At 40.7% G+C, this 24,690-nt stretch overlaps 2 protein-coding genes and 1 non-coding gene across 3 annotated transcripts; 2 read left to right on the top strand and 1 right to left on the bottom strand.

Moving 5' to 3' along the window:
* Positions 1-1,001: 1,001 nt before the first annotated feature.
* On the bottom strand, positions 1,002-6,818 carry LOC105186603 (CD63 antigen). Its single transcript, XM_011146931.3, has 5 exons — positions 6,615-6,818; positions 4,157-4,345; positions 2,983-3,153; positions 1,650-1,871; positions 1,002-1,275 (listed from the first exon to the last, which is right to left on the bottom strand). The coding sequence occupies exons 1-5, from the start codon at positions 6,687-6,689 to the stop codon at positions 1,210-1,212; spliced, it is 723 nt and encodes a 240-aa protein (XP_011145233.1). The 5' UTR covers positions 6,690-6,818; the 3' UTR covers positions 1,002-1,209.
* On the top strand, positions 4,684-4,765 carry TRNAS-UGA (transfer RNA serine (anticodon UGA)). Its single transcript has one exon. It is a non-coding gene; the product is annotated as a tRNA-Ser (tRNA).
* A 6,357-nt stretch (positions 6,819-13,175) lies between the features above and the next one.
* LOC105186601 (CD63 antigen) lies at positions 13,176-23,718 on the top strand. The gene is made up of 6 exons (XM_019842963.2): positions 13,176-13,602; positions 16,981-17,169; positions 17,359-17,529; positions 17,747-17,965; positions 18,729-18,790; positions 21,078-23,718. The coding sequence occupies exons 1-6, from the start codon at positions 13,540-13,542 to the stop codon at positions 21,094-21,096; spliced, it is 723 nt and encodes a 240-aa protein (XP_019698522.1). The 5' UTR covers positions 13,176-13,539; the 3' UTR covers positions 21,097-23,718.
* Positions 23,719-24,690: the final 972 nt, after the last annotated feature.

Genomic DNA, 24,690 nt, shown 5'->3' on the forward strand with positions numbered 1-24,690 from the left:
CAACCCGTTTTCTTCGTGCATCTTGCAGGAAAAATCTTCAGTGCGCGCCTCCTCGCGGTTTCACAGCGCTGTAAGAATCTCCGGAGATATCTAAAACAATTTTTAACTCGTATTACCGCAACACGAAATATAGCCCCCGGCACAACCGTGTTTCTTTGTACTTTAATTTCAGCGAAAACGCGTACGCGTCTTTCCTTATCGCGACGTTTATTTTCGTCGGAACGAGCGGTGTTATTACGGTTTTGTCGGGAACGTATCATCGCGAAGGAAAAGACGTGTATCGTGCATATATATATATACCGCCACCTTGTTCTCTTATCCTACCAATTGCAAAACCAAGCCGTCCCCACTTTCTGTACAAAGTGTCTCAAAGGTATTCGAATTTTCCATGCTTGTTTGTCACTAATGCTTCGCTAATAATCTGTCAATTTTCCACACAATGGCGAAGAACCTGCGATGGCGCGACGCATTGAGAAATAAAAAAGATATTCAGTCACTGAAAATTAACTTCGGATAGTGAGAATCGCACAAGGATGTCGATAGCGAATAATTTTATGAGGAAGGATAATAATGTCGATGATGTAAGAAATTATTCGCTACATATATTTTTGCATGCGTGGCTCTTATGGGCCGAAATTAATATTCTTAGTGATCCATTGACATAGATTGGAATTTTCGTCAGTACCAAGTGACATAAAAGTAATAAGTTCGCCGTTGCTATGTTTGTGCATGAGCAAAACACGCAGGACAAGTATGATTCATGCGCGAACGGTGTATGCACGTGCAACTCAACGTTCTTTGTGATTTTTGTGTATATTGCAGAAATAATTTATACTCGAGTCTCGGCTTAAAACTTTTTAATTATCGCAACGTAGGAATAAGTCTCTGCAAAACAATTAATTTCGTTTCCTTGTCTTTTTAGGATTCTGTCATTTTCTACTTTTCAGGGAGAAACAGGAAAATGGAGAGTCATGAATGCATCGGAACTGAAGAGAGAAGAATCACGTTTCTCAGCATAGATTTTATTAAAAATACACGTTATTCGTTCAATATTGTTTATATAAGCCACCCACGTATAGCATAACACAAAAATTATTTATCACTCTTACGACGGCAAATGATTTATTTGCGCGTAGATCTATATCCTGATGGAAAACCTGCTGAGCTCGCTGAGCGCAACACCACAGTTGCGATCTTTTGTACAAAAGTTTACATGGTCTGATAGCAGTTTTTGATGGACTTGGCTAGGTAGGACGATAGGAAGATCCCTAACAACTGTAACATAAGATATCACTTGGTTTTTTCTATCAATGAGACATACAATGAGAATATATTGAGTGAGTTCAAAAGTTTTGATGGCTTTTTCAGAGATGTCGTGACTGATTCAGTTTTCTGACAGCACTTAAAAATATGTGGATTTGTACATTATATCAAAGATAATAGAAAACAATGACAATGTTATTCGGTAGAACGAGTAGATCGTTTTTAATAAAATTATTATTATTCATATCTCATCAAACCTTTGCACTTATTCAATATTTTAAATATATATATATATATGTATATTTGTAATATTCTTGCTTTGAAACAAACGATAATATTAATATTGTGAAAAAATTTGTTACATCTAATGATTCTTTTTAAGGTACCTGAATAACACCTAAGCCGATTCCAACTCCTGCTATTTTACCCGCGTGTTTCTCTGCGAAATGTGCGAACGCGTCCAAGCAACCCATGCTGTGAAGAGTCGGTGATTCTAATGTACAATTCGTAGAGCCAATAGTGCCTACGGCACGATCGCAGCACGACATTGGAATGCCAGAATAACGATTTATCCAGTCGGTGGCGTTAGTTGTTCCACAGCAATCAAACTGCAAGAAGAAATGTTCGTTTGTCATCACGTTCATCATGGAACGTCGTGGGAGTATGAGGATCAACTGTGAAAAAAGTTTGAGAACGCGTCTAATAATTCCATATCTTGAAAGAAAAGAAAACAAGGCTAATGTCAGTTTCTCGCTTCTTAATTATAGGAATCTTAAAATATATAAACGTTTCAAAATCTGAATATTCACGGAACTTCACAAAATCCGATCGCCCAACCGGTATACTTGGTATAATGTACGTCGTTTTCAAAGGTTCAAAAGAACTGCTGAAACGTTTTCTGTATCGCTGTGCTGAACACGAGAAGAACGGACGTTGGCTCTGTTTCTCTTTCAGAATATAAATTTTACAACACGCTCATCGTCATATTCAATTAGAAGCGTCGAGCGTGCCACGGCATTCCAATTACGAAAACGGACATTTGTACATTATCAAGTTAATGAAATATTACGTGCGAGTGCAATAATATTTACGGAGTCGCACGTAACAAAGAGATGTCGAGGAAAGCGCGTCTAATATTTTACGACACGCTCGCTCGCGTTTCGATATCGTTGAGAGTGGTCAAGGAAGCGCGGGACGACGTAAAAATCGATTTATACTACCCCCGTCGCGTGTACACCAGGTACCACACACACGCATGCATTATATACGCCACGAATTAGAGTCGCACACTGAAATTATCCCTATCGCTTCGTCGTCTATGATATCCTCGCGACGATCGCCCTTACTCCCACGATAGGGACGGCACTACGCGGAGCGTGAAAAACTTCCAACGCAGCTGCTATCGAAAATAGAAGAAGCGACGGATCGCACATACAACGTCGTCGCAAAGATATTTTTCAAAAATATACCTCTGACCGTACAGAGAAGAGAATTGCTCGTACAAGTATATCAAGAGTACTTCTTTGTGTTAAAAAAGCTTACGCTTTCGTGATCTCCGTCCTAATCCACATCTCAATCTACATTCTAAAGTATACAACTTTCTGGTAATTAAATCGTCATTAAGCTTGTACATAGACTTATGAGCATTTTGTCTTTCGAAGATATGAACTCGGGCCGGTCCGGGAGAATAAATCTCCGAGGGTAAGAATTGTGCATTACATCTTGCTGCAAATCGTCCCAGATTAACTGAATATCCTTGGTGGAATTATAACCGGCCATCGTGTTGAGCATCTTTCCCTTGACGACCGATGTGACATTCTCTCTCATCACGTATCCCATCGTGCCACCGATGATCTCCAGCACGAAGACTGCGATTAGAAGCGTGCAGAACTGTAGTGCAAAAGAGAAGAAAAAATCAACTGGAGATTATCGGGAGAGACATTGCTGGAAACGTCTTACGGATTGTCCGTCTGACCTCAGTTGGTACGAATAGCTTTAGCTTTTAATGGACTTTAATGAACCGAAGAACGTCGGAAGATCGCGAAGATACGCCGGCAACACACCTCGATCGACTCCGCGACTTCATGATTATTACTTATTACAGACTCTCCCGTAATATATGCGTTCGCGTTAATTTTTTAAAGTAACAGCGGAAGCGCGCCCACCCTCTCTCTTCTCCACGTGCGAGGGACGATAATTCTCGGAATATATATCGCCGTCGGAGAGTTGAGAGGCGGGGGAAACGCACGCACCGATTACATACTTCGCGCACAAAACATTGCTCATTACATTATGAAAACGTAGGGGAGACGATACCTGCACGAGCGGGCGAATTGGACGCGCTCTGTTTTGTTTTTCTCTTTCTTTTTACGTCGGCTCCTTTCACCGCCGGCCGAAAACGACGCGACGCTCCGACGAGTCGAGAGATCTCGATCGCAATTAAATCGAGAACCGCGAAAGTTTTTGAATTACGGCGACGTTCACGGCGGTCTCAATCGATCGTTACATTTCGAAAGCGACCACTCGTCGCGGGAGTAAAATACACTCGACGATATACGTGTAGTAGATTACTCATTATCATTATTGTTGTCCAACCCAGTCGGCTGGGTAATTATTATCGACTAATTGACTGATGAGAGAATTACAATCATGGTGCAGACGCAATAATACGAAAATCTTGCGAAAAGAAACACTTTTTTTTCATCGAAAAACATTTCGAAACTCTCACATACGTGTCGCGTGCAATTCAACGATACGCTGATTGATCAGACGCGTGCAGATCTTGCATTTTTTTTTTGCAGAAAGGGAAAGGTTCGAGATGAATTTGTCTGAGATCAGAGGAACACATGATCACACTTTTTACGAACTTTTTACGAACGAGTTCGTATCTTACCGTTACGATCATACAATAGCTTTCGCGACCGGCTCCGCAGCATCCGAAGAAAGCGATGATAAAGATAATGGAGCCCACGGCTATAAGGAGAGAAGGCACCGAAGAAAAATTGTTGTCAAGGAAGGGCTCGTACTGCTTGAACAATTGGTGGATCGCTACGCCGATTGACAGCAGTATTATTCCTGTAATCTGGAAAACAAAAAATATCATAGTACGTGCACAGTGTATTTTCATAGGAAAGAGAATCGCAAGCGCAAACTTTCCCGTTGAATCCGTCGTTTACACGTAATAATTACATAATTGTATAATTATGTCGACGATCCTCCGATTGCATCATCAACCGTAAATTATGCGTATAGAAAATATATTTCGATAAAATTAAAAAAAAGGAGCATAAACATTTGTCGATCGCGTTGACTTTCTAGCGCGAATATCTGTTTTGAAATTTTCACGAAATATTGCACGGTTACGGTTGGATTTTGCAGCTGCGTGAAAGAGGTAGCATAAATGGAACGTTTTCCTCAACAGCTGCGGTGTCCGAGCGGTTAAGGAGATGGACTTGAAATCCATTGGGTTCTACCCGCACAGGTTCGAATCCTGTCCGCAGCGAATTTTTTTTTTCGTTTTTTTTTTAACAAAATATGACCATTTCTATGTCAGAAGTGCACCCTGTTAAAGAAATACGAAAATTTTTCTCAATTACACTATATTTACGCACTTAATGTGCCATATATATTATCTCATGTCTAAGAGCAATGTCGCGCTTTTACCTAAATTCCCGTCGGGAAATTATTAAAGTTTAACAAAAAGTACATTTCCGACAAATGGATTTATTAATAAAAACCTAATAGTGCGACTTGTATCTCGATTACACCGATTTATCACTTAAAAACAGATTAGCCATTATCGAGTTGTTTGTGATTCTACTGGGTTCACACATTAACCAAGAATTTCGCAGTCGATTAACCTCGATAAAACCGTGCGCCATACGAATATAATAAAAAAAAAACAAATGTAATAAAAATACAAATGTGTCGGAGTGTAATTATGGAGTGTAATCATATAAAGAGGTGTACAAATGAATAAAAAAGAACAGCGAATGTGTGCGAAGATAAAAACAGTTATTTGCGGCTCGAATCAATAACGCAATTTTATCGTTCAAATGTATCATAAGTTTTCCGTTCCAATCAGCACGGAGCTCGCTATCGACCTATCCGACGCTGATCACTTTCGTCTTCTAGACAACCGTACCGAAAGTGGTCTCTCAGTTTTGACGTCACACTACGCGCGTGGAGATCGGGAAGGAAAAACTCAACATGCGATAAGGATTCCCGTCGAACGCTATCTCACGTAGGTCGCCTCGTTGTAAGATTTCTTCCGAACGTCTAATGACTTGATTACTCATCGCAGTCTTCCTCGATGAATAACGAAGCTTTAATATCGCAGCGGATGAGCGCTCGATTAATTTTCTATCAGGCTTTAGGCGTGTGCCTAAACTCAGTCTACATCTACGGAACAACATATAACTTTGGTAAAAAAAAAAAAGGCTGCGTTTATATCTGATACACAATAAACGAACCAAGTGGAATTGAAACGTTTGTTATTTATTAAATATAAACATGAAAAACCTCTCTTTCTGAACAGATGTTCTCCCACACAGCAGGATTTATTAATTACAGCCGGCAACGCACTATCTCCGTCCCGGTTACCGTGCTGAAATATCTGCTTTAGATAATTGCGCAATGACGATGTCGCGTGGTTCGTGCCATAAATGTTAAAGGTTAACGCAGAAAAGTCGTATATACCGTAATACTTGTTGATTATCAGAGATCCGAGCGAGCGTCGCGCGATGTTTGCCCACGGGCAAATGTTTGAAGAGCGCGCTGTACATACGCGAGATTGTCGCAGCCGAGTACCAGAGAATACGACGTTACACTTATGAAGTCGTGTGTCATTTAAAAATGGATCCCACCTACGACGGGCCACGTGACGGTCCACCTAGTTTTCGAAAAGTCGCCCGTGCAAGACCGTGCGAGCGTTCGAATCGCGATCGAGTCAATGGAGACCAAGGGCGAGAGATTTTCTCTCTTATCCGTCTCTCTTTTCGCTGGTTATAGCTAGCAAGCGATTAGACTTGAGTCAACTTCAACGGCCTGACATTCGGCGGGTCTCGCGAACGACGCGTTTCTCCTCGAGGACTCGTCGTCCCCTCGAGCATCGAGCGACGCTCGAGCGCGTTCACGGCGCGGATCATAGACGTCCTCTAGAGGTAGAGTTTTAACAGGCCTGCCTCGCCGAAGAGTACACATCGCACGTTGTATCAATAAAACAGCTCGATAAAGAGCGCGGTACAGCGCGGATAGAATTGCGACGCACACGTTGCCACCTCATCGCTCCGGGAGAAACGCGACGTCAGCGTGTTGCGCACGCGATCGGCATGCCGTATACGTATACTTACCACGAACAGCAGGTTAAAAGCGAACATCAAATACTTGATGGTCTTTGGCGCCAGACCCAGCGGTAGCAGCGCCATGTTCGCCGCCGAAAGTCCGTCTAATGCAATGACACACTAGGAATTCGTCCTTTGCTCTCTCTATCTCTCTCTTTCTCTCCCTATCTCTCTTTCTTTGTATCTCCTCTTCTTTTACTCACTTTTCCTCTCTCTCTTCCCTCTCTCTCTCTCTCTCTCTCTCTCTCTCTCTCTCTCTCTCTCTCTGTTGCGCGCGCGTGCAAACGATCGAAAGCGAGTCGCGAACGAGACTGAACGGCGGAGAGCACGAAAAATGCGACGAAAAAAGGCCCCTCAAGCAGAGGAACGCGCGGTCGAATGCGATCGACGACGACGACGACGACGACGACGACGGCGACGACGACGACGACGACAACGATGTATGCGCGCGTACGGTCAGTTGCGTACGAAGTGCGACGTCGAAACTTGACTTCTCACACGCGCACACGCCTACACGACTGCGTGTCTTCCAATGATCGTGGTATGTGTAGTATTGTGTTTTCGTCGCGTCTACGATGAGAACTCGTGATTCGAACAGATCGGCCAAAATCTTGCTTAACACTGAAAATTCGTTTCGAATGCACATCGGCCAGTCGGTATGTATGCACACATGTATGGATGTGTGTGTGTGTGTGTGTGTGTGTGTGTGTGTGTGTGTGTGTGTGTGTGTGTGTGTGTGTGTGTGTGTGTGTCGTATCGGTGCAGCTCGCGCACGCGTACACCTGCCGATCCGCGGCGTACGTAACCAGCCAAGGTTATGAAACTTGAAAGGTTGCTCGGTCCAGATGATTTTTCGAGTACGGGAGGTGTGCGGAATATATACAGAACGTTCCGCAGCAGCCGGAGGACGTGTTCGCGGTACACGTGGCGGGATATTCGTCGGCGAAAAGCGCAACGATCTTTTCGAGCGTGTATCGAGCTATCGATAGTTTTCGATACGTGATCGATCGGGAAGGGAAAGGACATATTTTATCAGCGATAATAAATCGATCGAAATCGTCGATAGCGATTGGCCGTGTCAAGAGAGTCCGTAAGAGAGTCATTCGACTGGCGAAGGATATTTCGGGGAAATTTTACCTTTATGAAATCTCTCTCTCTCTCTCTCTCTCTTTCTTTCTCGCTTATTCAAGTGCGACTCGAGGCAATACATCGCAATGCAACGCTGTGTTGACCGATAGCGATAGGTGGGCAATTGCAACCGCAGCTGCAACTACAGCTGCAACCGCAGCTGCGACTGCGAATCTGCAACTGAGAACTAGGAGAGAATATCTTCGGCGTTATTCGACTCGATATATTTGTATATTTGCGTTGTGTGTAATCGCGAAGATAAATTATTCCCACAAGCTACGAGGTAAAGTAAGGCGATGTAGACTTTCGAGCGCGATTGTTAAAAACTACGCAGCGACTGCATCGTCCTCGCGTTTGATAAATATCGCTGCAATTATCTATGAACAATTGTATGCATTTTTACACTTGCATTCGTTCGCATACGCGTATGAATCGTAATGAGAAACCCGCGTTTTTCTCTCTTTTTCTGTCTCTCTTTTTTCTGGTCCCTCTCTCTCTCTCTCTCTCTCACGGTCGGCTCACGGTTTCCGCGGAAATCTGCGGAAACCCGATCGCACGTTAACACAATGGCCGCGATACCCCTCCGCCGATTACGTTCGGTTACGTCGTTAGTTATAGTCCGTGTAATCGAGACCATCGAGGCGTAGAATATAGAGCAGATCCAACGTCGCTAATATAATATTCGATAGCTGTATGCTCAAGGGTAACGCTTGACACATATATCTCGCCGCACGCCCGGACATACTTCCCGACACGAGTTATTACACGGCGCATGATATCGTTTAATGATGTCGGCGATCAATCTCCGCGACACAAATATCCGCGTAATATCGACGAGTCGTTCCTTCCCGATGAGGCACGGAGAAATCGAATAGACTCACGCGTGCGAATTACACTCGCTCGCCGTGGGAACGGAGATTTCCGTACACAGCCTTTACTTTGCGCAATCTAGACGGCTCGGTCGGCTAAATACTTGCATTATTTGCATTAAAAATCGGCGCGCTTGCAAACGTTTAAGCAGCAAGGGGACCGGCATTTGCGACGAGCATTTGAAAGTGACCTCTCTCGATATATCTCGATCGTTAAACCGACACTGTGATTGATTTGCTGCTTTATCTCTATTGATAGGAGCGACGATCAGAGCATAAAGCGAATGAGTAAACAACAACATCGCAGATTGAAAATTGCAAGGACGGAGACTGCCGCGCGAAGCTCGAGGGGTGAATTTTCCGAGTTTCCTGCGTGCGCGAAGGGTCCGCTTAACCACGGTTTGTTGCGAGCGTTTAAGGACGAGGCCGAGTACAATGTGGCCTTAAGACGGGATCGAGTGCGCATGCTCCGACCGTGCATTTTATATTCATATATATTTAGCCAACGTGTGCCGGTCGGTTGTAGCAAGGGTTGCGCGCGGTCTGACGTGGCCGACATCGCGGAGTGAATTCTCCCTTCCGTCGCGGTCTAAGGCGCTCACGCGAAAACGCAGCTCGCGAAGCTCGACGGAGGAGTCGCTCGTGCACACGTATGGCGGAAATTCGCGACGCTTCGACGTATCTCAGAACGCACATCCGACATCCCCCTCCCCCGATAGGAAGATTCAAATACTGAAAGATTAGATTCTCGACGCGCGAGGCTCGTCGACGGAAAAGTCGACGGAAAAGTCGGTGCTAAGGACGAGCGATTTTCATCGATCAATCGAAAGAACCGAGTTTGTTTTCAATTAGTTTGTTTTCAATTAATCGATGTTTTCAGATGATTTTATTTTTACTCAATTAATCGATGTTTTTCATGATCTTTTCTCAACATCGGCAACCGATTTGTATGTCTTTTAAATAGAGGATTTTTGTAACATCGTTTTCCAGATACGGTAAACGAAATCCATGAACGTTAAGTCCGGATCTACAATAGATACGGTAAGCTTTAAGTCTCAAGAAGTTGGCTAACCACAGTCAATTATTCTTGTAAAAGTAGGTTGGGATTGGTTAATTTCTTAAGGTTTAAAGTTTACTATTGTACAGTCATGGATAATAGGATTGTCCGGTTTTTATTGATAAGTTTCGAAACATTGCCGAATAGCCTAGTGAGAGCTCTTATCTTCCCAAAATTAGTCCTTTTATCACATGGAAAACACGTCAAATGAGATGCCGAGTTAAAGGCCTCATTGACGCGATTAGCAACGAACAATAAGTGATATCTAATGAGAATTCTGTTTTAAAGAAGAAATGAAAGCTTTTTCTTCTTAAAACAGAACTCTCATTAGATATCGCTCATAGCACGTCGCTAGTCGCGTCCAGTTTGCAAGATCCTTTAAGAGGATTTCTAGTAATACTGAGAATACGCATTACATCCTTGTTTAACATTCAGTAAAAATTAAGGATTCAGTAACGCCGGTTACATCTGTTGCGAATTTAAGAACGCATCCAACGTATAAGCAAGCAGAACATCCGAGTTGTGTTTCCGAACGCACGTTTCCTAGCAGTGTTTAATCTGGTGCTAACCAATTTAAATGTTTACTTTGCAAATTTAATCGATTAATCGATAAATTGATTTTTTCTTTTTTCTTTTTTTTAGGAAATAATCGATGTCATTTCAATTTTTTGTTTATTAATCGATATTTTAAACATCGATGTATCTTCAAACATCGCTCATCTCTAGTCGGCGCATGATCTTGCCGCCGCAGACGCGAAAAAGAGATTCGAAAAGCGACCGATCGAGCTCGCGTTTGATCTACCTCGCGATTCGATTTATCTTGTCGCTCGCTAAGTGCGCGTGTCGATTTGCTCGTCGCGTTAAGGACCACTATTGGCAGGTGTTAAGAGCGAATGACCAATCGTTGATTATTTTCTCAGCGCGACTTCGCGCCCGGCTAATCGCGCGGAACTGCTCACTCGGCGCAAACGAGCGCCGTTCTCGTATTTCCGTTGCATCACGGCGCATGCAAGCCGCGCGCGGATTTTATCATAAGGTCAACGGCGCCATCGTGAGAAATGCTGCTGTGTATTTTTATGTGCGCGACTCGAACCGTCCCTAACACGGCGGACGAGGTCTCTGAGGCATTCAATATAAATATTATAGACCGCACGGCATTGTTATATTTAGAAAATCGATAACACGTTTAGGGTAAATGTCAAGACTAATTATCTCTTTGAGAGGGAGTCCATATTTCTGTGAAATATTTTCGATCGCGACGGTCATTGATAATGTTATTGACAATGTCAGTTGAATATTTTTGCACGAGCGTCACCGCCCTTAACCGAGCGCATCATTCCCCAAACGAGAGGTTTGTTTTCTGCTACTGAAATACCGTGCACTTTCGAAACTCGAAGTGAAAAGCAGATAACACTTGCTTGAAGAAAGAGAAAAAGAAGCGGCGCGAAGTGGTGCAGGAAGTTCACTAACAAGGAACATCCGCTAAGTGTATGTCTCCGATTTCGACGAAACTTGGCATGTTTATAGAGTAGCCAAAAATAAGAAATCCATATTTTTTTCATCGGCAAATGGCATCAGGTTTAAGGGATGAAATTGCCCCTCAAAGTTTCATCCTCTTTATGCTATCTCGATAATTATTGCAGACAGGAAAAAACTTTTTAAACAAAAATTGTACAGCGTAAAAAACCGTATAATTTTTCGTCGAAATCGGAGACACACATTTCGCGGATGTTCCTTGTAAGGAAAAACAAGCAAGACTAATGTCTTGCGCATGCCAAATACATTCGAGTGAATGTGAGTCGAGGTGATTTTCACGCCGCTCGAATGAAAAGTCACAAAAGCGCGCGGTATCCTGCACCTCTTATCGCGTTCTGGCGTAACGCGAAACGGGTCACTCCGCGGATAAGTATTATTAATATTAATTCGCGGCTAGCCGGAACACGCGCGGGAAATTACATCGCCGGTGAAATTGCATACGACGTAATTTCGCGCAGTACGGGACATACGAAGCCCATCTCATCAAAACAGCCGTCGTTCCCGCGGTGTTCTCGGCAGAGTCGTGGACCTGAAAAATGCGCGCGCGCGTGTGTGTCTGTGTTTGACGTGTATATTTAATGGACGCCGACAGAGGAGATGCTGTTGAGGTGCTGTCGTATCAGTATCATAATTCACAATGTGTAGGCGGCACGATACGATTCGTTCGTTGCACTCTCCGCGGCGCTAAAGAACGATATTAATTTCATACAGTTGTATAAGAGTCATCGATGGGTTCGATGTATCGATTTGTCGCGTAAATATTAAAAGATGGATAGTCTCGCTCGTGGACGACCGCTACTGGGCAAGTTCACAGAGAGAACGATTTAGTTGAATTTAACGAATGCTTATTTGGAATAAATCCAAATAAATTTTTCGATTGTTCGAACGAAGTTTTGTTTGACGCAACAAAAATATTTTGTCGCAGCTTAGTACCAACGAAATGTTTTTGTTGCGTCAAACAAAATTTTGTTCGATCAATCAAAAAATTTATTTCGACGATTCCGAATAAGCATTTGTTAGATTCAACTAAATCGTTCTCTCTGTGTTGATTCCCTCTGAAAGGGATCCTCACGGTCGGTTGCACGGATCCTCCTGATTCACCTGATGATATCGAGGAATCAAGGACGATGAAAAAAAGAAAGAGAGGGAATGAGAGAGGAGTATGCATATGCGGTTTGCGCGGCTAAATTGTTGATCACTCTCGGCTCCCGCCATGACACACCGCCCAAGTGCAACGCGCCGTTGCGGCGCGTTGCGTTACGTTGCGTTGCGCCGAGCGGAGGTACAACGCGCAGGTGCGTAACATTCAAGCGTCGCGGCACGCTCGGACCCCTCGGTCCTCGGTTTGCCGATCACTCGAACGGACGTGACGTTCGTCGGTGTGCTACGAGAGGTGAATAATAATTCATAGAAGTATGTCGAGAGTGCATTCCACTTCATTTGCCATCTTCCTCCGATGGAATTTTAGAACTTTGGACTAAATATTGTTCTTGGTGATGCTCTATTTGATTAAAAATATTTATATAGAAAAAAGATTGTGCAAAATATCAGGCATTATAAATACGTCGACACGTAAAGTTACGTTCTATAGTATACTATAAGCAGGTCGTTCTGAGCAGTATAGAAGGTCTTAGCTATGCAATTTGTCGTCCAATAATCTAAAATTAATAATTCTGTATTAGCAGAATGGAACATGTAACGTTTGACTGAGAAATAATGAATTAAAAGAGAAATCAAGAGAAACTTGCTCATTTTGATAACAAAAACTGTCCTTTATTTTCCTCGTTGGTAACTCCGCCGACTGAAAATGAATCATCGATTAAATTCATCAGAATCCAGTGAGAATCACTCTGAGGGATGTATATAATGTAATTTCATCTATTGTTCAACAAGATCGATCAGCCTATAAGATTGTCTCTTCTCCAAGTTCGATCCTCCCTCGTTCTAATTTCGTTGACAAAAAAATTGTTGAATTCGCAGGGCTTCTGGATGCATAATCACGATCCTGGTCGGTGCACGTCAAGTGGATGCGCGCGCATCTCTGGGACCGTACAACAAAAATACATTGTCTCGAGCACTTGACGGCAAGCAGTCGACGCGCGAGCATCTCGAGACGGTTTCGTTGGCGTATCTACCGAACAAAAAAGAAGAGAGAAAGAGAGAGAGAGAGAGAGAAACGCAGGGACGCGTTAAAGACGACAGGACCCGGTTCTTCGAGACGAAAAGAACACAAACGCAGCGGCGTCTCTCTCGCTTCCGGAGCACATTCGCGACTCGTCGATCCCGTGACGCGAAGCTCGCTCTTTTTCGTAGACAGTGACAGAGTAACAGTACAGTGACGAAAATGGTGTCCGGCGGTATGGCTTGCGTGAAGTACTTGCTGTTCCTCTTCAATCTGATATTCGCGGTGAGTACGATTGTTTTGATCGATGGCGTCAATCGCGTCGGCCTTTGTCGCGCTCCCGAGAAGTCAGCTCTTCGAGTTCCTCGCGTCGCGAAGACCCGCGACGACGAGATTTCTCTCATCTTTCGCCGGGACACGCTATTTTTGGCGTACCGTCCCGTCGAGTCAAGTGAAGTCCAATCGAATTGCGCGTCGTCGGGTAGCGACGAGCCCGCCAGGCTTTGTTGTATGTCGGTCAAGCCTGAAGAAGCAGCATCTGGGGATCCGCGCTGATCTCGACGTCGCTCAACTCCTCCGCTACCATCACCGTCTCCTAGCCGCGGCATCGTCATGCTCGCTGTCGTTAATAGACGAATCATTCGCTCGTCGATGAATCATCGATATTCGTCTGTTGTACAAAATACAAAGGATATGCGAGATAATCTAGCTAATATCGAGTATAGACGAATTTGACGACGTCGTGTCGGCTTCCCGCGGGTATTCCCGTGATACGTACAAATTTTGCAAACGGACGAGTGACTGCGTGAAAGTCGGAATCACGTCGAACGTTCATCTGTGGAATTTTGATTGTCACGGTTATTACCGTTGGCGACGTTACGTTTCGTCCGCGAAAGGGTCGCGCCGTAATAATGGTAACGTGCAATGTTGGGTGTAGCAAGCAGGTACATACCCGGTGGCATTTGCGGCGCGTAACTTGACAAACACAAAAGTTATCATCATCTCGTCCACTATTCGCGTGTCCCGCCCTGTGAAAAATTCTCGCAGCCCCCGGTTCATTCATATTTCATCCGGCGTCGACGCCGGATTCCGTCGCGCCGAATCCGTCACACACACACACACATACACACACGCGCGCGCGCGGTTCGTTCATTTTTTTTTCCTGATAAATAATACAACTATATAGAAGAGGTGTCGTCTCGACAGAAACCTCGTAGTGCCTACGTGCACTCGGCAGAGCCTCGGTAGACATGCTACGTCGGACGAGACGATCGATACTTTCTTCGACGTTTAACGCGTAATCTAGAGTTCGCCCGGTCGACACGGGCGATATCGTCCTCGTTGTTTAGATTAAAAGCGAAAACACGGGACTGAAGCTTCATCGCGATACAATCGCTGCGCAATCAGAGCGAGGATCGTTTCTCTCTTCCATATCCGGCGAAATATCGCACGGGAACGTGGAAGGAGTAAATATTGCATGAATGATGTGAATGAATAAAAAATATTGATTTAGCACGGTCGGGTAATGTTGGAAATTGATTTCGACAGGCAAATAAGGCGAACGAGCGACTCGGATTGAACGAGTTTTTACCGTGCTCTCCAAGAACGTCGGTGTTGTTGTCGCGCGAGGGAAATTGGAATTATTAATCGCTTCGGTGATGGGAGGACGTAGAGGAGGAAGCTCGTAGGAAGTCGTGAAAAATTGACGATACTGAAATTGCTGAAAGCTGCGATTCTGGACCGCGGGTAGCGCGAATAAAACACCGTCGCCGCGTACGGACGGTTGTGGAAAGGATCTAGGACAAAAACAACCCCGTAAAGGACGACGACGACGGGGCTAGGACGGCGGGCGTATCTCCCTTATTGCACGTTTAATGATCCGTCCAGCGTGAAATGTCAGCACGGCGACCGCGTTTATATACACGGGGTGTCCCAGAAAGACATGGAAAATGGACAAAGAAACGTTGTTTCTTGTGGAATCCGCGCGCGGTCGGTTTTGTTCCTCGACGAGAGACCGACTCTATCGTTTCACTCTATTCATTCCGTGAGTTTCAACACGCGATATTCCGACGATTAGATCTCCGGTTAAAATTCGATCTTGGAGTGACGTCTACTCGAGATTAAATGACGAGTGATATCGAGCCTCTCACTGTCACACTTTTTTTCCTTCTTCAGAACAGAAGAAACAGTCTGCGGGAGGAATCCTCCGTTCTCCACAACCGGAAGTTACGGACGTGCGGTTCGTGAGGTTTTCCGCCGAGAGAACAGATTTCAGCCTAAATTCCGCAAGAAATGACGCCGCGCGTGTTGCTTTACATTCTTTCTTTTCTGGGACACCCCGTATACGTCGTACGAAGCGTCCTCGTTGCTGAAAGTTTTCAATAAATTCATGCTTAAAGTTCGCCCAGCGATGTTACCTGTTAGCGTACGAACGGGCGAGTTTTAGCGAGCTACTATCTAGGCTTCGCTCGAGGGCGAGCGAATCGACCGGTCGGTCGGTCGGTTTCGGTTTCGCAACCTCGAGGTGTGCATGTAAGACGTGCGCGTAAAACGTAGGTGAGAGACACGTAGGTAGGCGAGACACACGTCGTAGGCAACATACAGAACAAGGAGGGAGAGAGAGAGAGAGAGAGAGAGAGTCTATAATCCCTGACTGTCTAGCGGCGGCGACAGCCTACGAGCGATGTCGCAGCGCCTTTTTCTTGCCGAGCATAGAGTACCGCGCTCCCGTCACCGTCATCGTCGTTCGCGCTGGATGTCTTTATTTAGCCAGATCCAGCGACAGGACGTCGCTCTGCGATCAATTTCTGGTCACGACTTTGATAAGAGAAGCCTCACCGCGAGCCACGGCGCGGCGGTTGCCGCACGTCGAGCGATGCGTCCTTGAAATTGTACTAAGTAATTATCGAAATGACGAAAATTTTCTGGCGTCTTATTCGGACGCGACACGACGTCGAAATTAACGGTGTGTCCTTTCATCTGTACACTGCACCGCTAACCAGCGCGGATCGCGTTCTCATGATTTACTTCGAGTTCCTTCTCAGCATAATCAGCCCGTGTTGAAAGCCGCTCGACGTAACTGTGACGCTTCCTGTTGGTAAACAATGCGACTCTTGCGCGATTATGCCATCCGCTTAAAAGCTAACTGCCGACAGGAGAAAGATATTAGTCATCTGGTTTGATTATTTATGGTGTTCGTCATGTAACTCGTAGGAGATATATATATATTTCTCATCAGAAAATTGCCTCTTTGGAGCCGGTCATTCCCGAGCCTGATAAATACTTGTGAAATTTTCGCTGATAATATGTTCGTGTCGACGCGAATACCAACATTATTTTTATTCGAGTACCGTATCCTAAAATTGTTCCATAATCTCAATAATGATTACCGATAAGAATTTTCACCTTAAACGTACGTTTCATGGTGAAAGCAAACGCTGTTGTAACATGTGAAAGGATACGCAAAACAATACAGGACAGATTAAGCTAACCGTGCGCTTTGAGGGAATTAAAGTTAAGCCGTGCACTTTTAAGGAATTAAAATGAAAAATGAAATGGAATGGATTTTTTTATATCTCGTGTATAAATATTCCAATCTCAGTGGAATTTCCTCTTGTGAGTTATATTAATTATAAGAGATTAATGTTTCACATATTATTTCAGGTCACCGGGATCGTATTTATCTCCGTGGGCGCCGTGATCCTGGTCGTTTACAATGGATACAACAATTTTGTGGATAGTTGGTTCTTTGCAGCACCAGTCTTGATGATTATCGTCGGTGTCATAGTCTTCCTCGTGTCATTCTTCGGATGCTGCGGCGCTGTGAAGGAAAATCACTGCATGATAATTACGGTATGGTTCTTAAAATACTATTTTCTATCGTCTTTCTCGTTTCGGATGCGTAATACGCGATGTCGCGACAAAATATAAAAAGATGCAATTGAAAGTTATCTTAATGAGAGTTATTGTTACGCATTATACCATGACATAAGTGTTCTCCGCATCTCACGCCTGTAATGCGATAATCTTCATCTCCTACAGTTCTCAGTCTTGCTGTTGGTAATATTCGCCCTGGAACTGGGTGCTGGAATCATAGGCTATATGATGAGAGGAGAAATCTCCAATATGTTGGAAACCCGTCTGAATAGTACTATGCGGCAGTATGATGTTAACGAGGATATCCGTAATTCATGGGATATCATGCAGCATGACGTAAGTTTCACTAAAAAGACATGTTTATAAAAGTTATTACGATCATATATTTATTTTAATTTTTTGATTGAATATATTGAATATTTATTTTTAATTATATAAAACGAACGTGATCAACACTAATGTAAAATGAAAACACCTATTCGCTAAATAGATATATTAATTTTATGGTATGTATATATGTGTATGTTTGTATTAATTGAGTACGATTTTTCAGTTACAATGCTGCGGCATGAACGGTCCCGGGGATTGGAATCAGATTGTACAAGGTAATATTGTGCCTGATTCTTGCTGTAAGGAACTCCCTGCTCAAGGCAAATGCGACTCAAATTCGATTCATCTCAACGAAGACGGTTGTATGGCGAAACTAAAGGCTGCTATAGAAAATAGCGCTCTGATCTTGGGAGGAGTGGGCGTTGGCATAGCAATCGTACAAGTAAATTCTAAAACTATTTCTATGGCTCGCATGTACATTATTAAAGATATATGGTATTCTAAAATATTTAGCAGATTTATTAATTAGTATTTCGATAAATATCAATATACGATATGGTGTGTGTAAAACTTCCGTTTAAGGGAAGCAACTCTAATAATATTGTTTTTCAAATATATTATAGAGATGATCTTGTTTTAGCGTCGCTTATTGTTTATTAAAAAGTTATTAACAAGAATTTTATATGCAGAACGCAATTTTTCGACAGTGTACATTTAAATATTGGTAAACGGTTACGCATACGCACAGAAGAGAGAGAGAGAGAGAGAGGTATAGAAGGCCCTTTCTCTTCACTCCACCCGAAGCAAACTAATCTAACTCAACGTATACTTTTTTATACATAGTGTTAGATTGAGTTACCATGTACAACAAAGTTAGGTCACATTCACACATTTTTGTACACAGTAATCTAATCTAATACTATATACACAAATATATAGATTGTGTTAGGTTAGTTTACTTTGACTTGGGAAGGGGAAGGGCTGCGCCCTTCTCCTGCTTTATTTCTCTTGTTAATTTTGTAGTAAATAAATGTGCAACGGGAGATTAAGGTCTTTTGATTGTTACTCAGAGGATTCATTTCTATAATATATATGAAAAACAAAGTCATTGGAGATGCCTCCTCTAAATGAGAATTTTATTCACGGTATTAATGATATAGCTTTGAAGAAAAAAAAAATGATAAAACATGATTCGTCTTTTTCAGTTGATCGGAGTGGTCTTTGCGTGCTGTCTGGCTCGCTCAATTCGCCGCGAGTATGAGACTGTGTAAGCTGACAGACAAAAATTTTCATTGCAACAAGCCTAAACTGCACCTGTATAAAACCTGGTCTATTACACACAAGCTGTCACTATATATTTTTTTCCTTGTTTCGTTTACCATTTAACTCTTACGTCCGTGCACAATTATACATGAGATATTTTCTTTCTTTTACTGCTTGTACATTCTTAACACGTTGCAGCAACAACAAAAAAAGAGATCGTTTGTGATTATTAGTTCTCGTTACAAAGTGCGTGATAAGCAAACAATTTAAAGATCTCCAAAGAAACCTCACTGCTACTTTGGTATTTGGGCCTTGCCTCATCTATAGGCGTTAAATATCACGTAATACACATGTTTTGTATGTTTTTACAATAAGCTCTCGAAAGAACTATATATTAACGATAACAGACTGTCTGTTATTCTCAGATATTATACTACGTTCTTTTTTTATGAACGTACATCTGGTTAGTTCAGTGTCATTGTGATACTGTATTATAGTTGAGCCACGATAACCGTGATATCGATAAAGAAGTTATATGTAAAGCGCAAGTTACTTCGAAGTATGTTAGAAGCTTCTTTTGTTTAATGTCTGCTTCACGTGACTGATTGTTTAGCTTGTTAGCAAAAGTGTACTTTTGTCGTTTCCTTGTATTTTTTGCTTTACAATATCTCGCATGACGCAATGTACACGTACATTGTTGTCGAGGCTCTGCTATAATATTAAACGATATTATTTTCAAGTTGCAAGAATATCCGTGTCTCTTAATACTTTATTTTGCTCTTCGCGATTTGAATTACGTATACATTTGCAAATTCAAAAACTATATTTTATTTAATATATTGTGTGTACGAAGACAATGATCGCGTGTGCGCGGGCGCTAACTTGCATAGATTTGTGACTGTATATCGTGTCGTTATAACACACGCTCTATTAGATTTGTTAAATGTTCTGAGAATTCTCATGCATTCGAAAAAGTGATATTTGAATTTCTAATGTACGAATACAATTCACCCAGGTGAAATTGAGACTTATGACTGAGACATCAATTAAATAGTTTAACGTGTTACTTGTTAAAACAACATACGACAACGGTAGTCAACATATTGGTACATTGTTGAGATGCCGCGATGATTGTCGATGATTAATCATATAACTGTTATATTACCGTTTAGTTTCTCATTAAGTTTTGTATAAAATATGATTAATTATATTGACAAAAATACCTGTACAAAATGGCCGATAGAGACTGAATAAAACGGAGTAAAGACGACATGCAATTCAAATTCACATTGTCTTCATTAATTCGCATCTTCAGTGATTGAATCATCGTTCAAAAGACTTTTTATAATTAGTGGTAATCGATGCGGCAGTCAACATGTCAAACATGCAAAATAAAGTGTCAAGATACATATATACCGTCTCAACATTAACCCGGTGGTGTATGATAAAGGGCATTTCCTTTACTGCATGTTAATCCATTCTAAGGAAATTACGCTCCAACAGATTAATGTGATGTGCTTAAAAATGTGAGACGCAATGAAAGTGTGATTGGAAGTAACATGTGTCACTGCGCAATTCGTTCTTTTTGTTTCTTCTTGGTACACATCTATCTCTGCTAAAAATACGCGATACTCTGAAGATTAACGAAAAGCTTCCTCGTTTAACAAACTAAAAGAAGTAAAGGAAAGTGTTAGACTCTAGTTACAATTGCATATTAACTACACGTATACTGCGTTTCAATATACAGATAAGAAATATCATATATTTAACATTAAGATATTTTGTTGTTTACCACAATGTAAAGTTTACATAGTGTTACATTCATGAAAAAAATGTCTTATGAGATGTATAGATGTATAGAAATAGATGAAGGTGAATAATAGTTGTTCATGTTATATACAAGTTATCTCACAAAGCGTAATACATAAAAAAAGTTATACCAAGGAGGTCATTTATGATTAATTGAACTGAAACTTAATTAATTCGTTTGTCGTAAATAATATGAACTTGACAAAATATTGGTAATAAAACACTTGTTATTAAAGTCTGCATTTCAATACTGTACAATCATATAAGTACCATAAAGTTTTATTTTGTTTTTCGTTGTTTGTACTACGTATATGTATGTGTATATGTATATATATATATATATACACATACACATACACACACACACACATATATATATATACATATATATATATACACACACACACACAATATGCCGTAATACTAAATGTTTCTCAATCGTTTTATGTTGATGCCTAGTGATGTAATATTTTTACTTACAGCGAAACCACAGCACACTGATCTGCCATCAATTAGGAGGCATTTTTCATAATATTGTTCATCATACATTGGTTGATAAATACTTAGGTTCATTACGATAAATACGTAGGTTCATTACGATCGTAATCATTTTCTTATTGTGCTTACAATTATATATATATATATATATATATATACACACACACATATATATATATACATATATGTATGTATATTCAAAGAGGAATGATGTCACAAGTATTTAGTGTGTACAGTGATAACTTAAGTTAGTCATGTCTCGGTATGTAATTTACGGCATGAAATTACATACTTTCACAAAGAGAACACGCAAATTGGCAATTATATAACGCTTCTTCTATACATATATATATATATATATGTATATGTATATACATATATATATATGTATATGTATATACATATATATATAAGAGAAAAATAGAAAAAGAAGATACACATTGAATACTAATATTTCCTATCAAATTCATATCAAATAATATCAAAACTGCCAATATCTGCCAAAAATTTACATCACTACTTGCCATAAGAAGCAAAAATGGAAAAAACGAACTAGTCGAAATCGATCCCATCTACGAAGAATTACCTGATAAAACGTTGATCAATTTCGGCACATGTACGACACGAGAAAGTGCCTGTTAAACAATGTGCCATGATACAATGTCTGACAGATATATTTTTTTCACGGATGCGTTTATATATGAAGAGTTTTGGTAATGATCTTTTGCGCATTATATGCGATCTGTATTTATTATTATAGGAGATAGTGTTCACAAACATATAGCCATCATTCCTCTTGATTTTTCGTCAGACTTAAAAAGAAAAAAAAAAGAAAACACATACTGACGAGCTGTTTCTGCATAATCTTCCTCGGAGTGCAGAATTAACAAATTATGTATAGTGTTTAATTACACGGATATATAGGATGTTCAGCATAACAATTAATATGATTTTTTAGACGCTTCCGACAGTTTACAGAAAAGGTCGTGAGGTGAACATTTATCTATTTCACGCAAATTTACAATAAAAAAATAAAATTTTATAAAAAGATCAGTACTTTGAATTTTTAAATGATACCACTCGATTTTTTTTATAATATTGTAAAGGACTTTGAGGCAAATTTAACATGCTTAAAAATGTCTCTTTTATTTATAACAATAAAAAAAATTAACTTATGTAAACAAATATTCAAATTATTTACCTTCTGCAGTTCGAAGTTCTATTTAAAAAAAATACTATGCATAGCAGCTGTTATCCTCTTTGGATCTAAGCACGAGTTGTAATTATCTTTTGTCGAAACTTTTGAATATTATTAACTTAATGCACGAGAGATTGCCGATACCCTCATAAAAAGAAATTCTTCTATATTCATCAAATATCAGATATCAACTTTTTTCGAATTAGAATAACTATTCACTGTAAATACTGAATAACAACTAATATTCATTTTAGAAAAAAATTTAGATAATACTGATAACTGATAGTGCATTGAGTTTGTCTTTAAATTCCCTACAATATTACGAAAAGCATACGGTGCCATTTAAAAGATTCGAAGAGATGTTAATTTTTTACGAAAAATCTTTTTCAATTGTTTTTATTGTATATATTAGCTTGCGTGAAACAGATGCATGTTCATCCTATAACCTTTTCTTTAAACTATCGGGAGCATCTCAAAAATCATGCATACGTTACGCTGAACCCTCCGTATAAACTTGTGTTCTGATAATTTAATACCGTAAAGGTACATAGCTTGTATCGCGTAAATCGTACTCGAGTGTATGCAGTCTCGGCGTCTACTTTCATGCCTCTTCTCATCGATAAAACACAATCTTTAATACTTATAATATATGCGATGTTGTAGTAATGTCGTGATTTAAATTTATAATGATTTTTCGTGCTCTACAATGCGAGAAACAGAGGGAAGACAGGTGTACTCTTATTCGTAATCGACGGTGCCCCGTGAAATATATGCGTATACGTGTGTATATAGAATGACATGTAATATCGGATAATGTACACGACAAAACTTGTGTACATTATGTACTAATGATGTAACAAAATTAGCGTAACTCGGCGTCTCTAGCTCGAGCTCAGATGGTGGAATATCGAATGGAAGCTAGCTCTAGCTTTATCTTGTCAATAATTTAGCTTGTAATGTCAGTGAACTCTCCGATATTGATCCTCTTGTGCTTCATTGTACTGTACTGCTACTGACAGTCTGTTGCCACAGAAATGGTGTGCATGTTTAAACACTGAGTTCGTATTTGGGACCAAAGCAAGAAGATCAAGATTATTTTTTATTGAGTATATAGCGAGTTGCTTCTGCTAAAAAATGTACGATGGATTAGGAACGATCATGCAGAATATTTCGAAAGTATGAGAAAGACTTTTCGTGAGCTTCGTTCGTAGAATTCTTTTTCCCAATATTAAGAGCTTCTTGCCGTTAATACTGGGAAAGGAATCGAATAAAAGTCAAGCTGTATTGTATGATAATGCATTTCTGCTTATTTTCATTCTTACTTCCATCTGAAGGAGAAATAATTTCCGGGAATATAATGCGATTGATACTAATTGGCACGCGACGAAATACGTTACATGTATTTATACAACTATACCGACGACGTGAACGATATTTCTTTTGGATTCACGTGTGACAAATGAAAGAAGCGATTCTCAAAAATTTCACTGCGTCTTGTCGATTTCACGAATTTAAGTACTACAATACGCGAATTGCGTGCGTTATATAAGTTTCTGTAGTGTCTTGTGTATCCAATGCATGAGAAATTCTAATGTTTCCTCTCTTTCCTCTCCCCCGTTGCTGGATATTCATTAAATATCGTTAGAAAGTATTTGTCTGAAGAAAAAAAAAATGGTAAACGTAATCGTCACGCAAGATTCTACATGTAAAGACAAATGGTACTGATATATCTATTATTTTACGACGGTGTCGAAATATATAATTTAAATTTATCATTGGCACAATATTGACACAAACACATGTATGACACAGTATATAATCATCACAAGTGGCAAATGCATAAGATCTCAGAAACAAAGCTGAACGTCCGTAGGATAACTTATAGTTGCAGAAGCAGATAGAAAAGTAATAGCTGCGAAAAATGAGTAAATATTAAAGTGTGCCTAACATAGTAACGTTTATGTTATAAGTTAATAGAGATTAGGTGTGTGAGCATCTCAATGATGTATTGTCTCTGTGCGCGATTGCGCGCGAAAGATGTAGCTTCGATAGTAGCACATGTCCAAAGTTTGCTCCTTTTTAATTGTATAAAAATCATCCGTTTGTCAGAGATCTTGATTAAAAGTTTAGAGCTCTGTATGTATTAATTACTAGACGACGTAAAAGACTGACGAAGATTATTGTAATCAGTATTAACTAATATTGGTATTTTACATACAATATATATATATATAATATATATATATATGTATATATATATATATAAATATATATATATATATATACATATTATACACACACACACACACACACACACGATGACTTTGTACTAAATTCTATTTGGGCTGCTTACGTGTTATTTTTACCTATAAACGTGAGTTATATTAGTCGGGATATCG

This window comes from Harpegnathos saltator, unplaced genomic scaffold (genome assembly GCF_003227715.2).
Source record: "Harpegnathos saltator strain DR-91 unplaced genomic scaffold, Hsal_v8.6 scaffold101, whole genome shotgun sequence".
In the NCBI taxonomy this organism is placed as follows: domain Eukaryota; kingdom Metazoa; phylum Arthropoda; class Insecta; order Hymenoptera; family Formicidae; genus Harpegnathos; species Harpegnathos saltator.